General features: G+C 45.0%; 3 protein-coding genes across 3 annotated transcripts in view; 1 reads left to right on the plus strand and 2 right to left on the minus strand.

Moving 5' to 3' along the window:
• LOC119187311 (uncharacterized) overlaps positions 1-27,821 on the minus strand; it is a 293,285-nt gene that overhangs the window by 62,309 nt on the left and 203,155 nt on the right. The window lies entirely within an intron of this gene.
• On the plus strand, positions 1,010-25,846 carry LOC142769176 (uncharacterized). Its single transcript, XM_075872161.1, has 4 exons — positions 1,010-1,026; positions 20,374-20,626; positions 20,687-21,548; positions 25,824-25,846. Exons 1-4 carry the CDS (start codon positions 1,010-1,012, stop codon positions 25,844-25,846), a joined length of 1,155 nt encoding a protein of 384 aa, XP_075728276.1.
• The window catches only part of LOC142761740 (neprilysin-2-like), a 34,706-nt gene continuing 19,670 nt past the window's right edge, over positions 12,786-27,821 (minus strand). The window contains exon 13 of the mRNA XM_075872295.1: positions 12,786-12,982. The gene's annotated coding sequence lies outside the window, so the exon portion shown is untranslated. The remainder of the gene's footprint in view (positions 12,983-27,821) is intronic.

Consider the following 27,821-nt stretch of genomic DNA (forward strand, 5'->3'; position numbering starts at 1 on the left):
TTAGAGCCCTGGATACCTTACTATGGGAGGGCATGTAGTCATCCCGTCACCAAATACGCAACCAATGTTGATCCCTTTCAGTCGAGACGAGACAACGGTGACAGAAAGCCATTACTTTCGAAAAAAAATATATATCGCGATCAGCCTCCATCTAAAATGACCCAGTTTACTATGTTCAGAATGCGTGAGCAAACAAGACAGAGGCAGTTACTTCGCTCAAAATCGTATTTGAGGCTGACATTATTGCATTAACCTTAAATATATTATTCAGGCTCAGAAGCACACAAGGTTCTGCACAGTTTGAGCTGGTTCCGCCAGGGCAATAAATAGCGTTGAACATGTACCGCAAAGGGTCTGGCACTTACGTTCTCAGGCAACACTGTGCCGCATGATCCGACTGTGCATTTACCGGAACACACCTTGTGAAAGTGGGTCTTAGATAGTATGCTGGCCTGTGCCGCTGTATCCACCTTAAGGTGTGTGTGTGTACTCCACAATTACACTCTCGCAATCCAATATCGTAGTTCCTAAACTCAATCACCACACATTGTCAGTGTATCTTTCTTCTGACCCTTGTGTTCTGTGATGCCTAATACCGGACCTTGGAGAGCTAACTTCATGAACCATACACTTCTCCAGCATGAGTCAAAGTGATTTTTTTTCTTACACATGATGCAAGTTTTACACCGGACTGGGCATGCTTATTCGGTAAGCTATGTTCAGTAGCCGAAACGATCACAAGTTTCAGCGTTTCACTCCGACCATGCCGATGATCTCTAGATGGGGTGCATGTTTCCTTCACTGCTGGCAGTTTTTTCGAGAGTCCACTGAAGGCCCGCACGGGGCCTTTCGTCATTGTTGCTGCACAAAAGTTTATTTCGTTCTAAAAAATTTCAAGTCACGTAATACCAGGATAATGCACACAGCGTTACAACTGTAGTCAAAGTTAGCTTTTTTGTACATATGCCGCAAAGACCAAATCCGTTTACAGAGCTGCTGAGCTATGAACATGCCGGCCCCCTACTGGTACGAGAGAGAAAGTCCCTTTCTATTGAGATTAGACATTTCGCCGAGATGGTTTGCGACAAATGTAGGCTGCCTAGACGCAAATAGGGTGAGTTGTCGATTAGGCTTACACAATAAAAAGAAAGTATCTACAGATAGGCATGAAAAAATAGCGTGCTCTACATTGACAGCAAGGAATGATTATCGTTAAAGAGGAATTGTGTGAGAAAGAATTGATTACTCTTAAGCGGAGTGAATGAACTTGATGCCACTCAGAGTTATGCGGAAAGAACAGGATGCAGTCTTGGAAATTTAACGACCTTTCTAATGTAGCTGCAATCAGCGAAAAGCATAAAAGGCAAACGGCAACAAAAGATTTTCGAATTTACTCTTGTCGTTTTTCGTTCGTTTCATACACTCCGCTCAAATACTTTAGAATGCTGCACATACTAACCTAAGCTGAAACACTGCTACAAAGTCTCAAATAATCAAAGTGAACGTAAACTCGTTGGGAGTCTCGTATCAGTGAAGCACTATCTGCGCCACTTTCCATGCCACTTGCGTGGTTGTACGCTGCTTCCAAAGGTGGCTCCATGCTGCATGAACGCTCCTTGCATCGCACAGCGTGGCACTATTTCTGAAAAGTGGCCGCTTATGATCACTTGCGGGTTGCTGACACTGGTAGCTAAAAGCATTTCATGCATAAAAGGCGAAGCTCGAATATTTTTATGACTTTCCCTATAACTTTGCGTTGACGTAAACAATTGGCATTCAAAATAAAAGGCGACAACTATATTTTATAAAGCTAGGCAGTAGACAAGGTACCAGACAGTGTATATAGTCCTTCAAGTAGTCAGATAACCAATCTCACCAGAATACGAGATGTTGCGTAGCTCAATGCATGAATGTAAGGCCAGGGATGTAATTAAATCGTGCTCTGTAAAAGGCGTTCAACTTACTCATAGCGTTGAAAGTTCTGGCACGTCCCGTTCGATCAAGAAGCGAAGAGAGGCAGCAATTGAAGTCTAGCGCCGGCAGATTAGAGCCAAGAGTGCGTTCTTGCACGTCACACGAGCAGTGATTGCGAATGATGATTTCACAGTTGCTAGACACAGACCCACTAGTGGGTATTGGCCAAGGTTGAAGTTGAAGGTAGAGCCACAAGAATAAATGATTCTATTCATTCATTCATTCATTTGTTGATGAATACATAGGCCACACAGCTGTATTAGCCTTGAGATAAAATATTTTGATATGGCAAAATGCTGTCAGATTGAGCAGTTGCGCCAAGAGAATTAGTATTAAAAAGTACTGCAAAACGGTTGAAAATAGGGCTAATCTAATTTGAACGTGTTTGATGCACTGCTGAAAGACGCCCTTTGTTTACTTTCAATCTTAAGAGTTTTGCACAAAGACTTAGGAAGTGACGACAACATTATTCAGTGCTTCTGAACTGCCTCAAGCATTAAACAACTTGCCGAATACTGGCACGAGGTACTGATGGCATTAATAAATCGGTAATGAAAATTATCGAGCAGGCAACTTGCAAGAATTTTAAATTCATGGAATCCACCTGATTCGAGACTTGCAAAAATAGTTCCTGTATTAAAAAAATAAAGCGCAGTGTTTACATTACATAACAACAGGCCTACATCGATCACATGAAATCTGGTAAAATTAATTAAAAGGATGCCAGACAGTTCAATAGTAGCATGATTTTGAGCACATGCCAAGTTGCCATCCGGCATAGATTTTCAATATGGTGAACCCATTTAACTAGTAAAGTTGAATATGACTTGCTCATTATATTACCAAATTGGCTGCTTATGTTACCCTGAATAACCAAAAAACTTATGACGGCATGTAATATTTCCAAGTAATAAAATCGCTTGAAAAGAAGTTTTACCTCATTACTTCGTCACACAGGTATATTTCTCATTAAATGGCAGAGAATTTCATTCCTGTCAATCTTGTTCTTGTTCTGTAAGGTATAGAAAAACCAGATGTCCCATACACAGCTAAGTATTGTCGCCATTACTTTTTAATACTTTAAAGTGCTCTATTCTTATATAACAAACGTGCGTGTATGTATACGCCGACATCATCGCATTTTCTGCTACAGCTCTAGATATGCATGCACTGTATGAATGTTCGCATGCATATTACAAAAAGCGCAATCGTAGTTTTCCCACTAAGCGTCCCTGTTACAATTATTGGTTTATCGGGAGGATGCTATACAGCAACTGAAATCTCTTAGGTATTTAGGGGTCACTCGCATTGAACAAGTCCATCGGAGTCTGCATATAGAAAATATGGTAGTTAAACGGGCGCATGCGGGGGGATGCTTTGTAGTCTCAGCAGCAAGCCTTCTGGTTAAGATCTTCATTTTCTCATTATTATTTATTGAGTTCTCTTCGTTTTTACTGGCAGGTGTCCGCTGAAAACCTTTTCAGTGATCACTTTCCCATACACATCACCACCCCTCTTTCCCACAAGAGGCGTTAACAACGAGTCGCTCAGACTGACTGGGAAGCATTCCGTAATAACCTTTTGTCTGACTCACTTAAAACTTACGACGACTGGACGTCGCTGTTCTCCGCAGCAATGACATCCTGTAGTCGCCGCTCTCGTTTTCAACTCCCCATTTCTAACCTTGATCATCACTTCCTCCGTTTATGGCAAAGTCATCAACGTTTGAAATGCTCCCTCCGCTCCCAGCCACACAACATCCAACTTCCCTCCAGAATTGATGCTTTGCGGGCTGAAATTATCGCTTACGGCACTTCCCTCGAGCACTCTCGTTGGAAAACGCCTTGAATCCGCACTGCACTCGCGCTCTACATGATCTCTGTTTAGGTCTCTCTTATGTAACAAGCCTGTCGTCGCTCCCACCCTAGCTAAAGCTCTCACACAAGGGACTCCATCTGATGTTTTCGAGAATTTAAAATCTCAATCTCCCACACCCCTCTCACACCTTGCTACCCAGATTACTGTGGCGAAGCTAACCCAGACCTTGACCACCCATTCATGCTCAGGGAGCTGGAAGCTGCCTTAGCCACTCAATCTACCCGCTCGGCTCCCGGTAAGGATGAGATAACGTACACTACACTACGTAATCTCCCAAACAACGCGAAGGAATTTCTCTTACACACATTCAACGAAGCGTGAAACAGCGGCTGCCTTCCAAGCTCTTGGACATCATCCCTAATTTGCATGATTCCGAAGCCGGGCAAACCTCCATCTCACTCTAACCTTCGCCCTATCTCTTTGACGTCATGCGTTGGCAAGACTCTTAAGCGAATTGCCTTGACACGACTGTCTGATTTTATTGAGGTGAAAGAGTTTTTTACCTCCTTCTCTTATTGGTTTCTGACGCCACCCATGCGCGCAGGACATGTTCCTTGTTCTTCAGCATACTTTTCTTACACCTTATCGTAGTCAGATCCTTGCTCTTGTAACCGTCGATGTACGGAAGGCATTCGATGGCGTGAGTCATGACCACGTACTCGCTCAGCTCTCCTCCCTGTCATGTAGCTCCCGCATGTATTCTTACATCCAATCTTGTCTTTACAATCTAGTTGCTCGCTTTAAAATCAATACTCATTTGTCTAACCCACACTCCCTCACCCGCGGCACTCCTCAAGGTGTCGTAGTATCTCATACTCTATTTAATATGGCTATGGCCTCCCTTGCCTCCGAACTGCCCCAAATACCTGACCTCCACCATATTTTTGATGCAGACGACATCACTCTCTGGTGTACGTCTGGATGTCCCGACCACGTGAAGGATACTTTGCAACGTGGTCTGGACCTAATCGCTTCCTTTCTCGCTACTTCTGGCCTGTCTCCCGCAACGGAGAAATGTGAACTACTTTTGCTAAACCGGTCTGCGTACTAGCACTGCCACAACACCCTAATCTGCCTACATATTTCTAGCTCTTTCATCCCCCTGTTCAGCAATGCAAATTTCTTGGCTTCCCTTTGCACGCAACACAGAACACGCAGGTCCTACATCACGCTGTGAGGACTTGCAACTCGGTGACTCACCTCCTGCGCCGCGTTGTCCTCCACGAGACTCATGCGTGCCGGGTTGCACATGCGCTCACTCTTAACAAGTTCTTGTACTTTGTACCCCACGTTCAATTCACCCAAACGTAACTCAACATACTCCAAAATGCTCTATTAGGCCTCTACAAGGCAGCTCTAAACCTCCCTGTCCCTACCTCTACCACTAAGCTCTTTGCCAGAGGCCTCTTTCATCCATTACGTTCTCCTATTTCTCTGCACCAAGACTCTCAGATTGCCCGTCTTCCGCTCACTCGTCAAGGTCAATGGCTATTGGTCCAAGCCGGTATCCCTTACATTCCCGTTTCCGTTCCCACCTTGCCTTCTGCCGCTAGCACCGCTGCTTCTAACCTTCGCATTCTTCCCCTTCCATTCAATATGTCACCCGTTCTTCACGCGGGCTGGCGTCATGCGGCAGTACAACATTATTCTCTTCTCTCTCTACACAGGGAGTCGCCTACACGGATGCTTCATACGTGGTTCTTGGCGGCTCGTGTGGCTACGTTACCTACCATCCACACCTTTCGGCACCGGACACGCACACCAGCGGGCCATACTTGCACCCGCCAAAAGTACGTTCGCTCGAGGTCCTTTCCGAGGTCTACGCCATGCAGTCATTTTCCTCCTTCCCTTTTCTCCCCGAGTACGTGATTTACTCCGACTCTCACGCCGCCATCCGTCACATACAGAACAACACGTTGCCCCCTGCTCTTCAACAGGAGGTCGAGCGAGCGGCCTCTGCTCTTAAACCCTCCACTATCTTCCTCCGCTGGTTTCCTGTGCATTCAGGTATTAACGGCAATGAGCTAGCTCATCAGCTTGCCCGCGATATATTTCACCACGCACCGATCGTTACCTTGCCTACACCTTCAGAAGACAGTCAGAGCTCCGCAAATAACGATGGGCAGATCTTCTTGCGTCACACTATCAAGGAGGCATATCTGCAGCTCCGGCTAGACAAGCGTCTTTACCCTCTCCCTCATCCATAACTCACTGCACTCGAGGCTCGAACTCTACGGCACATCCAATTGAATTTCCTGATAACTCCCTTTTGCCTTTTCCTTTTTAAATATAGGTTTACCCCTGCTGTCCTAATTGCCCCTCCCCATATGCCGACCTGACACACTGCCTGTTTTATTGCCCAACTGCTCAGCAATCCGGCTATTACCCTCCCCCATTTCTTTCCATCAACTCCTGGCTCGACTGGATCGGCGCCGAAGAGGAAGAACAGCGTCGACTGGTCGCACAGGCGGTCGAAATGCTCGGCCTGTAAATTGTGGCTGAATAAAAGTCTATTACTACTACTACTACTAATTTATTGCACATATATTCAACCGACATCACACTTTGACTGCGTGTTGTTTTCTGGTACACCTGCCTAAAACATCGTGCACTGGTTCTTTTAGAAAGCCATTTCTTACACTCATGCCTCTAACTACTATAATTTGTCGTAAATAATATTTCAAACAGAGAAGTGCTCCTGCCTTCTTTCTTCACTTGATTTCACATCATAACAGAGCCCACATGACAAAATATCTGAACATCGCCTCTGAGGAAGTGTCCATATAATTTATAATAATATAATTTTATAATTCAACCGACATTCCTTTTAACCTCACTGGCGAAAGTTACTGCTTCAACAAGTAAGTTTGGCAAGAAACTATTGGAAATCTAAGAAGGATACTTGAGCGGAGTACTTTCCTTAAATGGGTCTGCAGAGAAAAATAAAATAGAATTGTACGACATATTTCCCCAGAAGTTGCAAACATTTGCCCCTAAAACATTTAGATTATATTTTGGAAGACCATTTGTCACATTTAGGAACGACGATAGCAATGGCAACTGGTTCTTCAATCTGTGAAGAATGTGGAGGTCGAAAGATAGGGATAGAAATAAGAGATACTAAAGAAAACCACATAAGCTTAAGCTAACTGATTGGTGCAATAGCAGTCGTCGCTGGACTTTAGGCGTGTCATGTTTCACTGCAGCTTGTCGGTTCATGGTGCCTACTGAAGCCTTGCAAGTACTGGGCGTAGAACATCGAGTACCTTTTGTACAGCCTCCATGTGTGGGGACCCCAAACTGCCAACTAACACACAAAGTAAGTCTAACAGTGATTGAAAAACTATCAAGATTGATTTGTCTTTTTCTGGTGAATTGTCAGCCGGAGACAAAGGGTTCAGTCCTGGAGAAGCACGATGTTAGTCTACATGTCACCGTCACTTTGGCAACGGAGGCAAACTACATCCGTTGCGTCCACGATGATCTTGTTTGTACCAATCGTGGCGGATTCATGGGGCTGCAGTTTTCACAATGTGGGCCAATGTGAATCCGCAGAATTTATGCTTTTCGTTATAATTTGCTTCATACCAGCAGGGCCCAATTTGGTTGCACAAATAGGCGGTGAAGCAGGGCGTCAACTGGTCGCTGCGGATTCAGCACTGGCATTTTCTTACGAACTTATGTGCCCAAGCCGCCGCTCTCTGACACTTACGGCGGCCTTGCGATACAATGTGCGGCCTCCTGCCATTTCTCTCAAAACAGCTATCGCTCCTTTCATTTTGGGAAATGTTTTGAGGAAGCTTCAGGAGATCCATTGCGATTCGCGCACTTCAGAGCATCGGCTTTACAACTGTCCGCTGGATGGGTTTCAGCGCAGCGAGAACATATACTCATTGCCTTCGCTTACGCTTCTCACGTGACCTAGCTTCACGTCATCGGGATGATTCAGCGGCTACGGCACAAAAGGTTTTACAGGATGTAAGAAGTGACCAACCTTTACTTGCTTAGGTAGATAGATGCCCCTGGAATCTATTTTGACGCAGCATGAGGTACCGAAACGAGCAACCTTGGGGATGATACTAACTTCCCTTGCTGACCTGACTGACTAGGTCACTCTCGTCGGAGCTGGGAATTTAAGCATCACTTCTTAGGTGACAGCACTAACGATCTTGGAGCCCATGGGGATGTAGGAAGCAGACAATAATTCCACACAGCTCTGTGACGTTGCGTATTACGATTAGTGCGGCAATATGCAACGCATCAATTGCAGTGACGTTATTACGCGGGTGCACTCTGTGGTTGATAATTTAATTCGGGTCTAGTCGCTCAAGCAGCACCCCAACAGATTTCCATTGAGGCACTTCGTGTTGCCATGGGGCTCAGCAGGAGCGAAATAATGGCGTTAGCCTCGGGCCTTCGCGGCACTCGTTCATTCGATGTTTTGGGGGATGAAGAAGCCCTGATGGTACATCTTTCCATTTTTCAGCTCGTTACAAGTTCGTAGTCATCGTCAGATGCCACTCACGTGTCGATGAGTAGACATCCGTCTCCTCATTGTCGCAGTAAGGGCCGTTAATTTCCTGGACGGAACGCCATGAACGCCGTATGATCTGGCAGATATCACAACTGGTCCTTGTTCATCGCTGAATAAAGAACCAGTAGACTTCACGAAGTCCACATGTTATTGCACTAAAAAAAAGACGGCAAAAAATAGTTCAACAGCGTACTGCAAGGCACAAAATTATTTCACCATCAGTCCTAGCATAACGGCACGAAATTTCTCAAATACTTGAGAAGGGCTTTTCCTCTTGTCCCAGTACATATACTTCTTATTCGCTTCATTTGAGTAGGAAAGCGCAAAGGTGTAAACTTGAATAATATACGGATGAACGCGCCGTAGCATCGCTCCTTAGCGTATGAAATTCATGCTGTCAACGCTTGCGTTCATCTCTGTGGCGCCATTGGAAAAGCCTGCCATGGGCCTACCGCAGTTGCCTAGTGGCTAATATACTCAGCTGCAGACTCGCAGATCGCGGGATAGAATCCCAGCTGAGGTGGCTGCATTTCCTATGGAGGCGGAAAGGCTTAAACCCATGTTCTCAGATTTAGGAGCACGTTAAAGAAGCCCAGGTGGTCGAAATATTAGAAGCCCTCCACTACATGGCGTCTCTCGAAATCATTCAGTGATTTGGGGACGTAAACCCCACATATCTTTCAATGCAGTCTGCCACGTCGAATAGCTTCGCTCAGTCAACTCTCTAACCATGCGAGTTTTTGCACCTTAATTATCATTCAAAACTGTATAGTGCTACACTAGAAGGCAAAAAATATCGGCGGCTAGAATACGATGTCGAGTCTACCCACAAAATTTTTACCTACACAGGTTGCAGTCGCCTTATTAGCGTCGTTTCAAAGAGAGTGAATCTGGGCATCGCTTCTTCCTAATTCTTGTTACGTTACTGCTCACTGGTGAAAAGACAGTCTTTTAAACAGTGTGCAAACAGGTAACAATAAATAGTTACGAACTCGCCAAAGCAAGTACCCTTATAAGATATTTTGCCTAAATATGCCGATTTGTCATTAGCGTCATTAGCTTGACAACGATCACTGCCGGACAAATGGTTCTCACATGTTCTGCCAGTCCGGTGCTTGCTGCTGCCACTTTATACCCGCGAACACCCTGATTTCATCAGCCCACCTTTCTGTCTTACCCTTACCCAGTGTCCTTCTCTCGGGATCCAGTATGGAATCCTTGACGTCCAGCGGTTAGCTTGCCTTCGCGCTACGTGGCCTGCCCTAGAATATTTCTTTTTCTTGATTTCGAGTATAATGTCATTAACAGGATGGGGGGCTAACTCCCTTGTTCTTTCTTTCCTGCCCTCCTCCTCCTGCTCCCATTCCTTAGAGTTACACCTATTATCTTCCTTTCCATTACTCGCTGCGTCGTCCTCCCCTTGAGCTGAACTCTTTTTGTAATGCACCAGGTTACTGCTGTGTAGATAAGCATCAGTAAAATGCAGTTGTTATATATCTTTCTCTTGGAGAATAATGGCAAGTTACCTGTGAAATTTCGAAATGTTTGCCGAGTATGCTCCATCCCATTATGAATCTTCTAGTCAATTCAATTTCGTGGTTCGGCTTCGTAGTTACTACCACTTTGAGTTTGCACTTCAAGTGAATTGCTCCTTTTATCGAAGCTCTGTTCTCTTCCGAGGTTGTCGCACATTAGTTTCGTTTTCTGCTCGATAACTTTAAGAACTACGTTTCTGCTCTTCTTGTCTAAATCAGCAATCATGAGTTTGCAATTTGTCCCGAGTCACTCAGCAGTGCGAGGTCATCGGCGAAGCGCAGGTTACTAAGGTACTCTCCATTAACTCTTATACCTCACTCTTCCCATTCTAGGCCTCTGAAAACCTTCTTTAAGCACGCGTTAAATAGCATTATGGAGATCGTATTCATTTGTCTTACATCCTTATTTATTGGTATACAATCGCTTTCTTTACGAAGCGCTACGGATGCAGTTCATCTGCTCTATCTTTCCTACAAGATAGCTATATAGGCTTCATCGACATCCTGATTTCGCAGTCTCTCCACGACTGCTGATATCTCTACTGAATTAAGTGCTTTGTCGTCACGTATGAAGGCTATGTGTGGTGGTTGGGTGTATTCAGGGCATTTCTCAATAACCTCATTGATAGTAGCAATGTGGCCGATTGTTAAGTACCCGGTTGGAAATTCTGATTGATCATTTGAGTTAAATTGTAATGGTGGCCTATTTAAGTTAGCTATTGCCCTTGTATATAGTATACGACGGAGAGAAAGTTGTTGGACCTGCACTTCTTCAATTCCTTGTCGCCTTTTTTCGTATGGATTAAGATGACGTTCATTCTACCAAGCTTCTGGTACCCTCACTATCAGGAAATACTTAGTACACAGGGTGGCTAGTTTTTCGAACACAACCTGTTTTCCGACATCCAGCAGATCTAATGTCACCTGATCCTCACCAGTAGACTGCCTCTTGGCATTACCTTCAAGGCGTCATTGATTTCTTGTGTCATTACTGGTAGCAAGTCATCTGGGTTCTCGCTAGCTCTTACACTATGGTCTTCGTTGTCTCTGCTACTGTACAGATCTCTGAAAAACACCTCTCATATTTTAACTATCCTTTTCATATTAGTAGTTACTTTGCCTTTATTGTCCCTTAGTGCATTCAACTGCTTTGCATATCCCAAGTTTTTATTTCCACCGTTTTGACACTTCTTCCATTCTTTAGAACGTGTTCACTTCTCTGCATGTTGTACCTTCTTACATCGGACATCTTACATTTATTATTCAACTTTGAAAGCTCTGCCAGTTCCATTTTGCCTGTTTCGTTTGTGTCTTTCATCCTTTTACGCTTCTTAATAAGACTCTTATCTCCTGGGACAGCTTGCCACAGTCCTGTCTAACTACCGTACCTCTAACTTTTACTGCGCACTCCGTAATGATACTCCCTAGATTGTCATACACTTCGTCAATGCTAATGCTGATTTCCTCGAGAAGAGTCGAGCATCTGTTCTGAAGCGAGATTGTGAATTCTTGCAATTTCCTCCTCAGCGCCAGCTCCTTGATCGGCTTCTTGCATGTCAGTTTCTGTAATTTCTTTTTCAAGTATAGGCGAAGTCAAGACCCGAACATTCCATGGCCACTGCATCGTAACTTTCCAAGCAGTTCCACGTCTTGCACGATGACTGGAAGAGCACTCAGTGTAGAGTATCTTTGTTTTTGCTTTTGCCATTAGGGCTCCTCCCCATCCACTTTATGGTTCCCTCGTTTTGGGTAGAAAGATGTTATGGAAGAGGAAGTGAGAGTGGAGAGATAACACTGGACGGCGCGCGGACACCACCGGATGCTGACATAGCCCGATTAAGAAATGCATTCGCATTTAGAATAACAGTTGTATAAGTACTGTGGACTGGGCATAGCTGAAGGGTGTCTGTCTTGTGGACGTTAGGCTGTTCCTTCAGTAAAAAGCAATGTAAGTTAAATGCAGAAATGTGTGTAAAAACCAACTGCACGTAAGAAACTGATTCTTCAAAATGCGCTTGAACTATTGCTGCCGATTCCAAGGCTTATTGGTGTTACTTAATTGATAACATGCGACAAACGTGAATCGTTGACTACTGTTTGCAGGCTACTCTGAATCTGCCAAATTCGAACGAGAACTACTCCCACTACTACTTTTCTATTGAGCCATGCGGGGATAATAAAAAACATGGCGATGACTGAGTGTCTAATGGTGCAGCCCTTCAGGTGACACGGTGCATGCACTTTGAAAAAGAGGGAATTAAGAGCACTGTTTCCACTCGCATAGTCTTCCACACTTTTTAATGTGTATTTTTTCACATTGAGCAATACATTATTTTTTGTTGGCTTTACCTGGCGTCAATGTTTGTTTTTCCTACACTCTTTTGAGTACCGAAGAATTGCTTATTGGGATATCTATAACTGCCATCCGAAGCTTGTTTTAATATGCTACAGAAAAGCGGAACGGTAACAATTGAGTAAAGGTGGGAAATAAAAATGCAGTCTCTGTAAAGAATGTTACCTCTCTGTGGGATCAGATTTTTCTTTACTTTGCGCACGTGACTGCGTTCCAGCTGTGCCCTTCTGCACAGGACTATGATTACAGGTCAACCGTTAACGTTTCTTGGAGACCCTGTCACATTTTCACTTTCACTAAGAACACCATATTTTGGTTCCAGTTATTCACAAAAAGCTTGATCTCCTGCAACAATCGGAGCCTGCATGACGAAAATAACTGTTCCATTTGTGGGTTATATAGACACAAAAAATGTGATTCCAACACGTGGTGTACGCTCGGCCATTGCGCATTTTTAATAAAATAGTTTGGACAAGTACATGCTTCCTACTTGTACGTAGTAGCACCTGTAACAGGTAGAATTTGCGTTGGATGCAGGGATGGAATTGTAATTGGTAATGAATGTTCGCAATCACATGCAGCAAAACTGAAAGCTATCCTTTCTTTGGGCTTCCGAAATTCGCAGGCAAGAGTTTGCATGTGTCGGCAGTGACGTTGCATTTATAAGCCTCCTGAAATTGCTGGTGTCCTTTCACCGCATCGTTTAGTCTGGAAAACAAAACAGAATATAATGAAATAAATGTTATTCATGTATTTATAAGTTAGCGAAAACAATCTCGCAAGATAAATACGCAAATCTGAATAGTACTCTATATTTTCACGGGTTATAATAAGTGCAAGGCTAGGCAAGTGTAAGCGGTCTGGCAGTCCGATGATGAACAATGCTTATTATGGTTTAAACGACGAGGATGATGGTGGCGCCAGAGTGACTCCGCCATGCTACATTTATATTTTATTAGGGAAGCAAATAATTGCACAGGTCTTTCTGGTTATGCATAGTGGCAGGGCTCTCGGCGTGGCCTTTATTTAGCTCTTGAGTGGGCTGGGCGTCGTCTAGTCATTCAAACGTCTCGCGAGGAGTCTCTTCGGGACGTGTAGGTGTGCCTCGTCGATGCTCGCGAGGGCGTCTAATTTGCTGGCTGCTGGCCCTCTTCCGTTCCCACCACCACGGAGTGTGGCGTCTCAGCTGGCTTTAGAAAAACTGCCAGTGTCCCGGCCTTTTCGTGGGTATTCTATGTGGTCACCCTCTGGCCAGGTGACAGGAGTGTCAGATTCCTGGAGTGGTGGTTGTAGTAGATACTCTTGCGTTGGCGGGTTTTCTAGATGTGGTTATGGATGACGCACCTGGGCACAGTTTCCGGCATTAGGTGACTTGTGGGTGCGAGAAGGGATGTCCTCGTCTACTTTACGATCGATGCCGAGCCCATGTGAAAAAATCTTTGAATTCTCTGCTGTTAACTGGTGGCCTGTCACCACTGTACATATTCAGCGGCAATTCATGAACCAAAAAACGTTCTGCGTGCCAACACCGATTAGCAGTGGTGTGGCAAAATTTCTTAATACCAAAAATACGGGTTAGAACTTGACAATACTGGCAAACTGTCGTCTCCCGTAAAAGAAACTTTGAGATTGAGAATGTGCTTTCAAGCCACAACTGTATTAAACACTGCAAACGTTCCTACGAGGGCAACCATGTTCTCGCAGACTATCATAGATTTGTTTATTAAAAATTATAAGATGTATTTGGTAGCAACAAGCGTTCTTTCGTACCCTTTAAGAGACAACAGGCCAATATGCTGTTGTAATATCACCAATAGTGCTATAGTGCACACTGGTGTTGCACCTGATTTTCAGTGTGTCTAACAAAAAGCTCTGCATGCCTTTTATTCGGATGTCAATAATGTTCGTTGGGACCACATTTATCATTTGACTTATGCAAACGTTGCTTACGATGGTTTTCTGAGCAGTTTCACACAAGTGTACAAAAAGCATTTTTTTTCACAAGCGTACAGAAAGGCAAAATGTGTTGGAAAACCATGGATGCCACCCGAGATTTCACAAAAAAATGTTTAATCAAGAACATTTGTGTGCACGCGTCATGAAATGAACCTTGATGTATTTAGTTGATTTAGAAACGCCCCAGATAAATAAGTGAAAAAAGAAACCACGGAACTGTGTTACTTTCAACTGTGTTCTTCCTGCCTTAAACAAACAGATGCATAATGAAACATATTGAACTCCCTTATTAGACGGAACGAGAAGAAAAAGATGTAATGGAATTTTCACTTGCTGGGGAATCTATCAGTGGCAATAATATGGTAAATGTGTTTAGCGACCATTTGTTGTACCAGCACTTTGATACAAAACCACGTGCATTTTAAGCAAGTGTAGGTTCTAATAATACAAATTTAAGGGAACGGTAGAACAATTTTCGACCAGTTTTCCTGGGCCCTAAAATCAGTCGTAGTACAAATGACCTGCAAGCAAGACCTGTCAAATACGTAATGGATAGGAGTTCTTCGGTGCTGTCATATATGTTTATCTTGTGTATTTCTACAGGCGTTTGCAAGTTGATCCTGTAGTGGCATTGTATAAAAAAGGAGATAGAACTTGTGTTTCTAGGTGTAGACAACTGTCAGTATTGCCGAAAGGTTCCAAATGTATCGAGAAAAAATAATTAAAATTGACTATAATAATTTTGTAACACGTTTTTCTTGACAAAATGTCAATATAAATTAAAAAAAAAACCGCTGAAGAGAACTTCTTTTCTAGATTACTATAAGGAGTACGTGCTGGAGAAACATAAAAAAAAAGGCTCTTCCGTGGTATTTTCGTCAATTTACGCATGCCTTTGACTACATAAATAAAAAATGCTTCATAAACTCGATCACCACGGCATTCGTGGGCTTCCCCTTAGGCTACTAAAAAATTTTCAGAAAGACGTCAGTTTCTCTCCATGATCGAAATGGTATGAGACCGAAAGAAAGCAATCTCACGAGTGCCACAGGCCACCTTCTCTAACCTTTGATTTTTATTTATTTTGTACAGAATGTATATAGTCTACACTGCTTGAGATGTTAAAATGATAATTTACGCTGACCATACCAGCATTTCTATTTCGTCTCCGTCAGGCGACTACCTTTTTCGCAGAGCTAATCTCGTGTTGGGAGAAATAATCACGTGGGGAGGCAATAACCAGTTAAAAAAACCAAACGAAGAAGGTCATGGCTTTTGATTCTTTTGGGAAGAAGGTTTTCAAAAAGGCAACCTTGTCTATCGTGGATCACATATAGAGCTCATTAAATCTAATAAGGTACTTGGTGTGTATTTCTCAAAATAACTACAATGGTAAGAGCACGTAATTGTAGTGTTACCGAAGTTAGGTGTCACAGCTTGTATTATGAGTCAAAATCGCTATCCAATTCCAAAACCAGTGAAACTGTTGACTTTTAATGCCCTTTTCGTCTCTTAGTTAAACTACTGCCTTTTGTTTCAGGACTACAACAGATCGAACCTCGTGCGGCTATTATGAAAATAAAAACATTTTTGTGAATAGTTACGAATGTACCAACGGTGCATTTTTTGGAATACTATTTAGAACGTTTAAAATAATTAGTACTCAAGACATATGTGTGCACACATTGTAGGACTGCTTACTGTCGTCAAATGGCTTGTAATGGGCTTCCGCGTTTATTGAATGATCAAAACAATAAGCAAACTAATATTTTCAATGCAAAATTGTCTAAATCATATAGATTTTTGAAACTTTGGCTGTTCGTCTTGAAATGTTTGACTTTATATAAATGCACACTAAGAATGTCACTGTTAAGTGTTCGAATGCTACAGTAGAAGTTTTAATGGCTTAATGTCATTGTGGAGGTGCCTAAACATTTGCTGATTTATTTGTACGAGAACGAGGGACTCCTTCGAGCCAAAAAAGTGGCTTTTCCTTTCGCTCCTCGTCACAATATACTGTGATAAAATAATGAAAATCAATTATTAAATCAATCAATCAATCAAGAATTCTATTTCTCATGCTTCCCAGTGCAAGTTGGAAACCTCATGGCTCAAACGCGACGTCTTAGTGTTTCGTGACTGATGCTTCTGGCACATTTTGTAGTTCCGGCAAAATGGCTCTATATCGCATGCCAGGCCGGGCCAGAACATGACGCTTCATGCCCGCGACTTTATCTTATTGGATTCTAATTGTGCGACTTCGAAAAGAGCTAATATTGTGTGTTTAGAAAAAAATGTTTAACGATTTCGAGTACTTCGTACTCAACTATGAGAGAGCACTAAGCCGTCCCGCTAAAAGCCCTAGGAGGCGAAGTGTGCTCGGTATCACCACCTTGTTTCTGCGAAAAAGAAGCCCGTCTTGGGCGTGTATCTCCTCCTGGTATGTCCAGTAGGGGCGGTTTGCGTCTGGAACCCCGTGCTTGTTATCACGCAACTGGTAAGCGCATATTCCCGCCGCTTGGAAAGAATGGTATCGTGGTTTGTTGCCACAAGATTACTTTTTAGACGGGGTTCCAAGGCGAAAATAAATTACAGCACATTCACTCTAAACTGCGAAGTTTCTTCGCGCACGCAAACTTTGCTCGGTAGGTGCGAGAAATCATCAGCAAAAAAAAAAAAATTGCAGATCCCACGTACAGTGGGAATCGATGATATGCGAAGCACGAATGAGAAAGGTTGATATGTCACTTTAAAATCAGCACAACGTTATGTGGTGGAGGTAAATGATGCCGTACATTACTTCCTTGTCATGATTATTACGTTTGAATCTGTCCGTTTACATTCATAATCTATTCACGCCACGTGATACCGAATTTAGTATATGTGGAGCTAGTAAAACGGCAGGAAGCACGCTATGAGCGTGGTTTATTGTCATGTTCTTACATGACCCGCGTGTCAGGATTATCATTTTTGCACCAGTAATATATTTGGTCATCCATTGGCATCATGTAACACCAAATTTGCTATATATGAAACTAGCAAAACGACTGCGAGCGCATCATGAAGAACCCAATATACTCTAATGTAGCGTTGACGCACGCGCACACTGGGCACAGCGACGCTACGTTAGCAAAACGCCAGCACTCTATAGTCTGACGCAAGGCGCGACCGGTGCGACAGGCGTCCGTCGGCGCAGCCTGACGGCAACCGGCGCGAAATGCGACATCCTGCATTTCGTGCTGATGCGTTACCCGGACAACACTGCGTCTGCCTCTTTTCGTGATGGAGAGACGCAGAACGCACTGAAATGTGCATGCGCCGAAGCAACGCACGCGGAGGAGATTGCCATCGTTCTGGCTCTCACCTATCCCTCTTCTAAACATATCATCACCGACTCACGAGGGGCCTGTCGGAAACATCAGCTAGGGTGGGCTTCACCGCTTGCTCAGCGCATACTGGAACTTAGCTGCCGATACGTTAATCCAACTCCGCGAAATCTGGTTTGGGCACCTGGTCATTAAGGACTCAGGGGTAACGAACAGGCCGATCAGGCCGCCCGCGCACTCTCTTCCCGGGCTATCTCCCTGTCTTTGGAAGCCTACTCGCGCTCAGAAAATTCGGCCCTTTCATTCAAATATATTACCAATTACTACAAGGAGGAGCACCGGCGCTATCTACACCCTTGTAAGGGACTGCATCGCGCTGACGAGCGCCTCCTTTTAAAACTGTTTACCAGTACTGTACCGTGCCCGGCGGTGCTAAAACATTTCAATTCATCCTTTGATGGCACGTGCCAGTTCTGTGGTGAGGTGGCTGACACCTTTCACATCGTCTGGGCGTGTCAGTCTAATCCGTCTATCCCCCCCAACCTCAATCCCACGAGAGAGGAATGGGAGGCAGTCCTGCTCGGCTGTCAAGACCTGAAGGCCCAAAAAGCCCTGGTTCAACGGGCGCGGGCGGAGTTGCTTGCCAATGCAGCTCCGGAATAGGGGTTCCACCTAGTGCTGTGAGGGTAGGAGGCCCATAAGGCCCCAACCCAATCACCTCTCTGTAACCATGTAATGGTTATTAAATGTTTTTCACCACCACCACCACCGAAGCAACGCAGTGCGGCACACGCCTGCGAGTACGGCAGGGATGGTGCCTGGGGGGCAACGCCGGCGTGACGCAACGAAATGAACGCCGGCGAGCACGCGCACCGCGTCACCTCGAAATGTATTGGCGCCTTGACTGTGGCTTCTAGTCATGTTCTCACATGACACGCATCTCATGATTATCACGTTTGCACCAGTCACATAACTTCGTCATTTATTGGCGTCACGTAATACCAAATTTGTCGTATGTGAAGCTAGCGAAACGGCCGCGCGCGCATCATGAGCGCAGCATGTAGTAATGTTGTTACATGACACGCGTCTCATGTTTATCATGTTTGCACCAGTCACATACTTTCGTCAACTATTCGCGTACTGTAATACCAAATTTCGTATCTATGACGCTAGCGAAACTGCCCTGAGCGCATCATGAGCGTGGCATGTAGTCATGCTCTTACATGACACGCATATCATGATTTTCATGTTAGGGTCTGACGCTTGCGTTCGCCAAACAATCGTCATAGGATACCAGTTTTGCAACATGTCATGTGAACGAGACCACCGCAAGAGCTGCAGGACCACAAATGTAAATCATGACATGCATGACACACATGTCATGGTTTTCATGTTATGACTAGTCAAATATGTTATTCATACAGTCATGTTTTGACATACCAAGTTTGGTGTCGATACAATTATCGAAATGGTCGGGAGAGCTAAATGTCATAGGCGGCTAGATAGATAGATAGATAGATAGATAGATAGATAGATAGATACGCTCAATGTCGCCGAAGTTCGCTAAGAAATGCTTCGCATTTAAAAGTTCTTTGCCTGGCTTATAGACCAGTTTCATGGGATCGCACCACAGAGCCAGCCTCATGCGTTGCCAGCGGTAGGGACACTGATTGAGCACCTCTTTAGTTATTTTTAATTAAGGCATGTGGTCGGGTTTCTACAACCAGATCTGCCTGCCCATAAACAGTCATGAAACTTCGCGCGAATATGCGTAACCGCCAGCATTTCTTTCTCGATTTGTGCATAGTTTATTGGCACCTCTGTGAGTGAGCGGGACAAATAAGCAATGGGGACTGAAAACAAATGAAAGGATTTCTAGGGTTTAAAGCGCGACCCGGTTTGCTAATCCTCGGGCCACTTTTCGCGCTTCCTCGCTTCCGGGGTTTCCCGAGTGAGCGGGAAACCCCGGTAACGAGGAAGTGCATAATCTGGCCCGAGAGGCAGTGACCTCCTATAACGAACTTACAAATATGTATAAAGATTACAGGAGATTATATCCCATACCGCACAGCAACCTCACGAGAGCGCAGGCCACTATCCTCCGCTGAATTCAAACGAACAGCCTGACCACTCCTCACCGCTTAGCGATATTCACAGGTGGAGAGGTTGACTCAACATGCAAAATTGCGACAAAAATGGCATAGCAAATCAAAGTCACATCATCTGGGAATGCGAGGGCATTCCCCCACCCAGAGAGCTTCTGCCAGTTCCCTCCGAAACGACATGGGAGACCTTAATACGGTTCCCCGACGAAAAACTGCAGAAAGCAGTCTTCGCATGGGCAGAAGAGGTCACCGCAGACAAACGGCCATCTCGAAACCCATGAAATCTTTTTAGATGCGGAGCATCTAATACTCGAGGCTTGTAGTGCGGCGCCATCCGCAAGCTTCCTCCTCCTTCTTCCACCATCTGTGCATCCCTTCCTCCTCTACACACCGCGCGCGCTTCACTCCTCCACCATCTGTGCACCCTTCCTCCTCTACACACCGCGTGCGCTTCTCCTCTTCACGAACATTCGCTAGCTGTATAATGTAGCGCGCATGCGCCGTCGCGCTTCGAGAACATCGGCAGCTGACGCGCGCGCATGCGCCGTTGTGCTTCTCCCCCATCTCGAACATTCGACAGCTGACAGTGCATGCGCCGTCGCGCTGTATATATACTCAAGGTCGGTGCTCGCTCGCTCAGTTGCCGCTCGTCGGTTGGTTTGTACGGCGCGTCGACGTCCGAGGTCGCAATGATCGACGTCCCTTCGACCAGCGCCGGCCAAAGTGTTGGCGGAACCGCAACCAAGTCGTCGTCCGAAGACAAGGCAGCGCGGAGAAGAGCTCGCGACGCCGAACGTAAACGTCGGCGTCGAGCGGAAGATTCTCAACTTAGAGAACGTGAAGCCGCTGAGAGACGTCAGCGTCGAGCAGCAGCACCAGATTCGGCTGCTTTGAAACGTAAGCGTCGACAAGAGGACCCGGACTTTCGAAAACGGGAAGCCGAGTGCAAGCGTCGGCGACGAGAGGCCGATCCCGATGCTGCCCGCGAGCGCAAGCGCGCCGAGGTAGCGGCGTGGCGCGCCAAGCAGTATGCCACGCCCAACGCTCGCTTCAAGTGCGACTTCCTCGACCGAAGCTTCGGCCACACCTGCAAGGTGTGTGATCGTCTTTTGTTCGATAACAACTTAACTCGGATCGGCAACATTCAGAACAACTCCAAAGCGTTGTCGGTTCTTTGCGATACGTTTGGAAAGGGCACCGGCTATGCCGACTACGTCGTGTGTGCTACGTGCAAGCAGTCGTTGATTGCCGGTCGAGTTCCCTCGGCTAGCGTGAGTTACGGCTACCGCTACCCGCCCCGACCCGAACATCTACCCGAGTTGAACGCGGTTGAAGAACGACTCATCGCTCCTCGACTCCCGTTCATGAGTATACGACGCTTGACTCACGGCAACGGACAGTACGGAATGAAGGGCCAGATCGTGAACGTTCCCATCCAAGTTCCCACTGTCGTTAGGTGCTTGCCTCGCAACATCCCCGACGACGCGGCCATCGACGTTCACATCAAACGAAAATTGGTGAGCAAGTCGACGTATAAGCACGGTTTGGTCAAGCGCAGCAACATACACGCTTGGCTCAAACACTTGGAAAACACTCCGCTGTACAAACACCTCAACGTTTACATAGACTGGAGCCGACTCGAACGTTTCGACGATGACGATGCAGTAGGCACCTATGACGACGACGAAATCGAAGCTCTTCCCGAAATCATCGACTTGGACGACCCCATGCAGGCTGCCATTGCCCTGAATGCCGTCAGCCGTACGTTGGTGTACGACGACATGGGAGTCGGCGGTGGTGAAGGAGAAGCGGCGGACGAAATGGTGGTGAGCGATGAAGACGCTAGCAAACTCGTGGACAACACGTACAGCTTGCACGTCGCCCCGGGTGAAAACAAGGTTCCCATCGCTCTCTTCTTTGACGACCCCGTTAACCAATTATATGCTCCGCATCCTCCTCAGTGTTCTCCCGAGGGAAGCTGCGGGCAATTTTTTTTAATAAAGTATCCTCCTAGGGTTGAAAACAATGACAGCATATCCACGAGGTGAATGATGGAGATTAGGGCGAAGCATGCGTCCGTCCATTCGTTCTTGCTTCCATTCGTCCATGCGTCCATCCGCCCGTCCATGCGTGCGTCTGTCCGTGCGTCTGTCCGTGCGTCCACACGTCCATCAGTGCGTCCTTCCCTGCGTTCGTCCTTGCATCCGCCCCTGCGTCCGTTCATGTAGCCATCTGTGCATCCGTCTGTACATCTGTCTGTGTGTCCGTTCGTCCATCTATTCAAAACTCCAAGTACCACTATCTCGCAACTTTTTGTCATATATTCCCCATATAGAAGCACCGCCATCCATTTCACTTCATTTCATTTATTGATACTGTCAACCTTTTGCGGGCTATTACAGTAGTGGAGTTTACTCATATAAAACAGAAATGTGCATAACAGAAACATAAGAAAAAGAACCTTCACTAATGGAACACATCATTTTAGTGCACATACAAGTATATCATAATGGCTAAAGATATAGTATAAACAAAGAAGTAAGTGATAAATAAGAAAGAGAGCATCACTGCCGAAATACACATCATAATTTGCGCACAATAAAACACATAATAAATATCATAGCCTAGTTACAAAGCACGTTATTCACCCATATTCACAATCTTAGCGCATAGTATCAGAGTGCACTATATGTTGTATTGCTTCTAAAAAGTCAATAAGCGATTTGATTTTCACAACCGAATCTGGTAACGAATTCCACTGCTGAATCGCCCTGGGGAAGAAGCTGTACCTGATACAGTAATTATGAACTTTGGGGGGCGGTATGTACATACTGTGTCTGCGTCTTGACGTTTCTTGTGTTTTGATTTCAAAGTACCTGTCGTAGGTTATTTTAACGTGATTATGAAGTATTATAAAAAGGAATTTCAGCCTTTCATATTCGGTGCGTTTTTGTAGAGGTAAGAGCTTTGCAAGTTTGCATTATTCGGTAGGTGAATGGAAACGACGGTATTTATAAATATAAACCTGGAACTATGTCGCTGTATTTTCTCAAGTTTCAAACAGTTAGTTTGGGTATAGGGATCCTACACTACTTTAGCATATTCGATTATGGGTCTTAGCAAATTTTTATAAGCCAAAGTTTTAACTTCGGGAGAGGTACAGTGGAGGTTACGTCTCGGGCCCCATAACACCTTGTTAGCTTTGGAACAAAGTTCCTCAAAATGAAGATTCCAACGCAAGTCGGGTGTAAATATGAGACCTAGGTATTTATATTGCTTAGCCTGAGCAAGTTCGTGACTGTTAATACAGTACGGATAACTAAGAATGTTCTTTTGTCTAGAAATGGACATAAAAACAGTTTTTGTTGGGTTAAGCTGCATTTGCCACTGATCGCACAAGTTTTTAATTCTGTGTAAGTTAAGTTTAAGTTCAGCCTGGTCGCTCGGTGACTGTACATTTTTGTATAGTATGCAATCGTCAGCAAACATTCTTATTTGGGTAGTCCATCGGACATTCCAAGGACTAAACGAGAGGTGGCACACGCACACTTTCTTACGGCTTGCGCTTCAGGTGTACTTCCCACCTTTAAATTTTATTTTATTTTATTTCTTTATTTTATCTTGAACGTTTTATAAGACTAGGACGAGGACTTTCCTTTACCGTTTAATTGCCTCAAGAAGCTTGTCTGAAGTTTTTAGACTTAAGCCTCACGTGGAACGATGAGTATCTTTGCTGGTCTTATCATCCTCGTGTTGAGAAGCAGCTGTTGCCGTACGATTCTGCCTACTCAAAGATTGTGAAGAGAGGGTTGCGTCTCTTTGCTTGGAATCAGCGCTAAAGAGGTCGTGCCCACACAGCATGAAACTTAGTTTCCTCAATCACGTGAGCCGGCTATAGGCTGCTCGGTTGCCTCGATCGGTCATTACGGCCGTTGCTGAATCACTTCTGGAGAAGTTTAAACGTGGAACACGGGAAGCGTTGACTGCTACCCAGCCCTGAAGGATTAGGCCACAAGTTGTGCCATATATCCATAAGGTCTCGCACAACCTCAAGAAAGTCATGTCCAGGCACGGCATACCGATGGTGTTTTCCGCACCAGAAAAAATCAGAAGACTGTGCCAACGTGTGTGCGATAGGAAGAAGCGCGGCTGCCAGAAGGAACATGAGAGGGCCTTTGTTAAGTGTTCCATGGAGGTTCTGTACTCCATACCCTTATTCTGCGGAAAAGTGAAGATTGGCCAAACCGAACGGTGTATTAATGACCGATTGAGGAAACACGCCCAAAAATTAACAAAAAGAGGTCACAAGTATGCGCACCTGGTTGGGCGTGTCATCTCGTGAGGTTGTGACGTACGATTTTCTGAGACGAAGATTGTAGGCAGAAGCGCAAATAAAACTGCAGTGAAGTGTTAGAGGCCTTTTTCATTGAAAAAAAATAAAGATCACTGTGTAAGCGCCCCTTCACTTTTGTTGTTACCAAGCAAACTTCAGTTTATCGCTCTGAGGCTATGACATTGATTAACTGTACGTTTGATAATGTATGCTGTTGGCCTTCTATGGTGTGTGTGCGCACAATGTGTCCTGTATATATTAAAGCCTTCGAGCTATGAATTGATTGATTTGTGGGGTTTAACGTCCCAAAACCACCATCTGATTATGAGAGACGCCGTAGTGGAGGGCTCCGGAAATTTCGACCACCTGGGGTTCTTTAACATGCACCCAAATCTGAGCACATGGGCCTACAACATTTCCGCCTTCATCGGAAATGCAGCCGCCGCAGCCGGGAATCGAACCCGCGACCTGCGGGTCAGCAGTCGAGTACCTTAGCCACTAGAACACCGCGGCGGGGCTTCGAGCTATGAATAAATCAGTTGGAAGTGGGCGATGTGTGTGTTTGATGCATGGGTGTGTGCGTGTGTGAGTGATCGTGTCAAGTTTTCGCGCTCGAATTAACTTTTCGAAATTCTCACCTTTAACCACCTCGAGTTCGTGGTATATGCTAGTTCACTGTGTTCCTGGCACAGTGGCCCAACGCTCGCTAAACCTTTCTAAAACAGAAAAGGTTACGCCCAGCGAGTATAACGTAGCAACTTTTTCCTGTCAGACAGTGCTGAATGTACATGCCAATGGCTGCTAATGGAAAATGAGAGACAGGAAATTTCGGCTTTTACTTTTTTACGGCTTCCGTGGAAAGTATCTTGCACCAGCCAGCCTAAAAGCAACATCCTCTAACGTTGGCATGGGTTGTTTTCATGGAATATGTGTTAATTGAGAAATGTTCGATCCAGGTAAATTTGTGGTTTGTCTCATTACAACGGCCACCATGTGGCTGGACCTTTCTGTAGGCTTCGTTACCATTATTATGGCGATTTCATCCTCTACACGCTGAGTTTCGGCTCTGTTCTTGTCCTCCTTGGCCACTAAAATTCCTCGTGCCGCTACAATCTCACACGTGGTGCCAAGCTGGAGTTTTATTACGTACCCGTAGCCTTTGAGCTCACCCAGTCCTGTGAAGACATTTGCAAGAAGTTGCGCGATGGGGTGAAGTTGGCCGACACCATTGTGGTGTACCCGGCGGATATATTCAAGGCGTTCGATTGCTGGATCCCTCAATGTGACTGGCACACTTCGCTCTATACTGTAAAATGTTTCAGAAACCACCCTTTTATGGGCTCGAACCGGTAGGTGCACGTTTGCTTGGGCGGTTGTTTTGTGGCCGAAAAAGGCTGTTGGAGTGATTTGACAAGACTGCTCTACAAATACGCTAGATTTTCTATGTCCCTCCTTGAAATAACGCAGCGATTCTTTCCCTGCGCCTCATTTGGAATTCATTGGTGGGCCTTCAATGTAGACCATTGCACTCAAGTGGTCTGTATCGACCATTATAATCATTATTGTTTGAAAAACAAAAAAAAAACGAAAGACCTTCGCGGAAGGCGCAGCATAGTCAAAGCAAAAACTAGAAGAGTGGCCTTTCATAGCCTTTCAAAACACTCATTGGGTATCTACTGCAAGCACACTCGCTTGATATCCACTAGGGCATTATTAATAATTTTTTGGGCAGTAGGCCGGCATTAGATATGCTATTTTTCGTCAATCTTCTGAGAAGGGTCGTATCCGCTAAACACTTGCAAGTTATTTTGTGCCAATTGTTCATGCAGTGGTTGACAGCGGTGACGAATGATGGCTAAAGTGGGTATGTGCCACAGTTAAGAGAACAAGAACAAGCTTTTTTAATAGATTGGAGAATCGGATGATCCACTCATTACGCTATTCGCATTATTCGACGACTGGTTAGTCGTTCGCTGTTTTAAAACGCTTTATAAGTCGTAATATTGCGATTGCTTTCCCGACATCAAGCCTCTTTAAGGCATGTTTGCCAACAACTTCCAAGGACCGTCGTAGCTCAATCAGTGTTGTCAAGACTTTTGACCCCGTTCCGAAGTGGATTCCCGTTCTTGACGCTTGTGTGTGTTTGCTTGACTTCTGATGAAGTATGTTCTGTGTACTTTACTGGTGATAATTTCATTCAATAAAGAAAAAAACCGAACCACTTTGCAGGGATTAATTGGACAAGAACTGCTCCAACATACCTCGGTGTACCATTGCAAGCATATAGATTCAGTGCGCATTACTGGAAGGAACGCGTCCCTAAGCTTGAACGACAGGCCCAGACATTTGTTCCCTATCGACTTTCGATATTTGGGAGAGCTGAAGCTTGCAATACTTTCTTAGCGACAAAGCTTTACTGTGTATTGCAACTTATTCATTGCGGAAGATTCTATATACAGTGCTTTCCTCAAATCTCCGCTACTTTCATATGGTCTTCGATTTTTGAGCCCATGCGTCGTGATAATATATTCAAGCCAGTTAGTGAGGGTGGGTTAGCACTAAAACACCTTTATCTATGGCAAATAGTGTCCTGATTCTTCTTTTTCCGAGACAATTCCCATCCTGTAATCCGTTACTTCTTGCAGGTTACACTTGTTGATTGCTTACCAGATTTAATTGTTTCATCCAGCTTCTCCGAACGCCCATGCTTGTGGGGATTCATGCAGGAAGTTTACCTTGCAGTTCAGTTCCTTAAAGCTCGCTTTTCTGTAGAATACCTGTACACAGTATCGCGCAAGGTGCTGTATAAGGACCTACTGAGTACACTCTTCCCACCTCCATTGTACCGCTCGCTGTACTCCTATCTTCCAGGCCACGATGTGTTGAAGCGGGTGCGCAAAATGTACATTCCACCGAATTCAAAAACATTCTTCTATAAACTCCACTCTGAAACTTTCGCGGTAAACACATGGTTAGAAAGAAAGGGCATTTTCATTCCGTCTGTTAACTGCCGTCTATGTGATGTGCCGGAAACGATCGAACATTGCTTTGTTAGCTGCGAAGATGCCATACTGTTTTGGGATGTCCTTCAGCGAGCACTGAAAAAACGTTTCGTCATTATTTCTCACGCAATACGTTATCTTCTACCAGCAGTGCTTGATGAAGTACCATATGATATGTTTTTCCTCATGGGTATGCACAGCTTGTGGAAGACACGAATGCAAGACCGCAACGCAAAGCCCGCCACATCTTCAAGTGCACAATTCATTCAAATGGCTATTCACCTAAAAAACATTTACAACGAGCTAGACTTTAGACCAGACTAGTACTCCTTCTTAGAGAACTGTTTGACCTCACCCCTTTTTTGTTTGTATAACACGATGTGAAGAACTCTCCATGTGAGGAACTCACGCTGTGTCAGCCATTTAGTGTTTATGAGTAACGCTTGAGCGCTTACTTTCGCGATTTGATTGTACTTTTGTGCGCTTGATTTTGTCTTTATTGCGCAAGTACTTTATTAAATACAAAGAAAAAAATACCGTCGTAGCTCACTGGTAGAGTACTGTGCTCGCACCAAGTGGGCCCGGGTTCGAGCCCCACTGGGTCATTGGTGCTAGTTTTTTTTCTTATTTCACGCAATATGAATGCAGACACCGGCCGGCGGTGGATAACTGCGCATGACCCAAGTTGTGCTTTTGGGTGCGAAAAATCTTGTTTGTCCTGTTATTTCACTCCGACGCTATTCACCTGTGTGAAATGGGTTCCTGGGCTCAAAAGGCTGGAGGGAAGCAAGGCGACTCACGCCATGGCCTATGATCACGCCTTAC

The sequence above is a fragment of the Rhipicephalus microplus genome, chromosome 8, assembly GCF_043290135.1.
Source record: "Rhipicephalus microplus isolate Deutch F79 chromosome 8, USDA_Rmic, whole genome shotgun sequence".
NCBI lineage: Eukaryota > Metazoa > Arthropoda > Arachnida > Ixodida > Ixodidae > Rhipicephalus > Rhipicephalus microplus.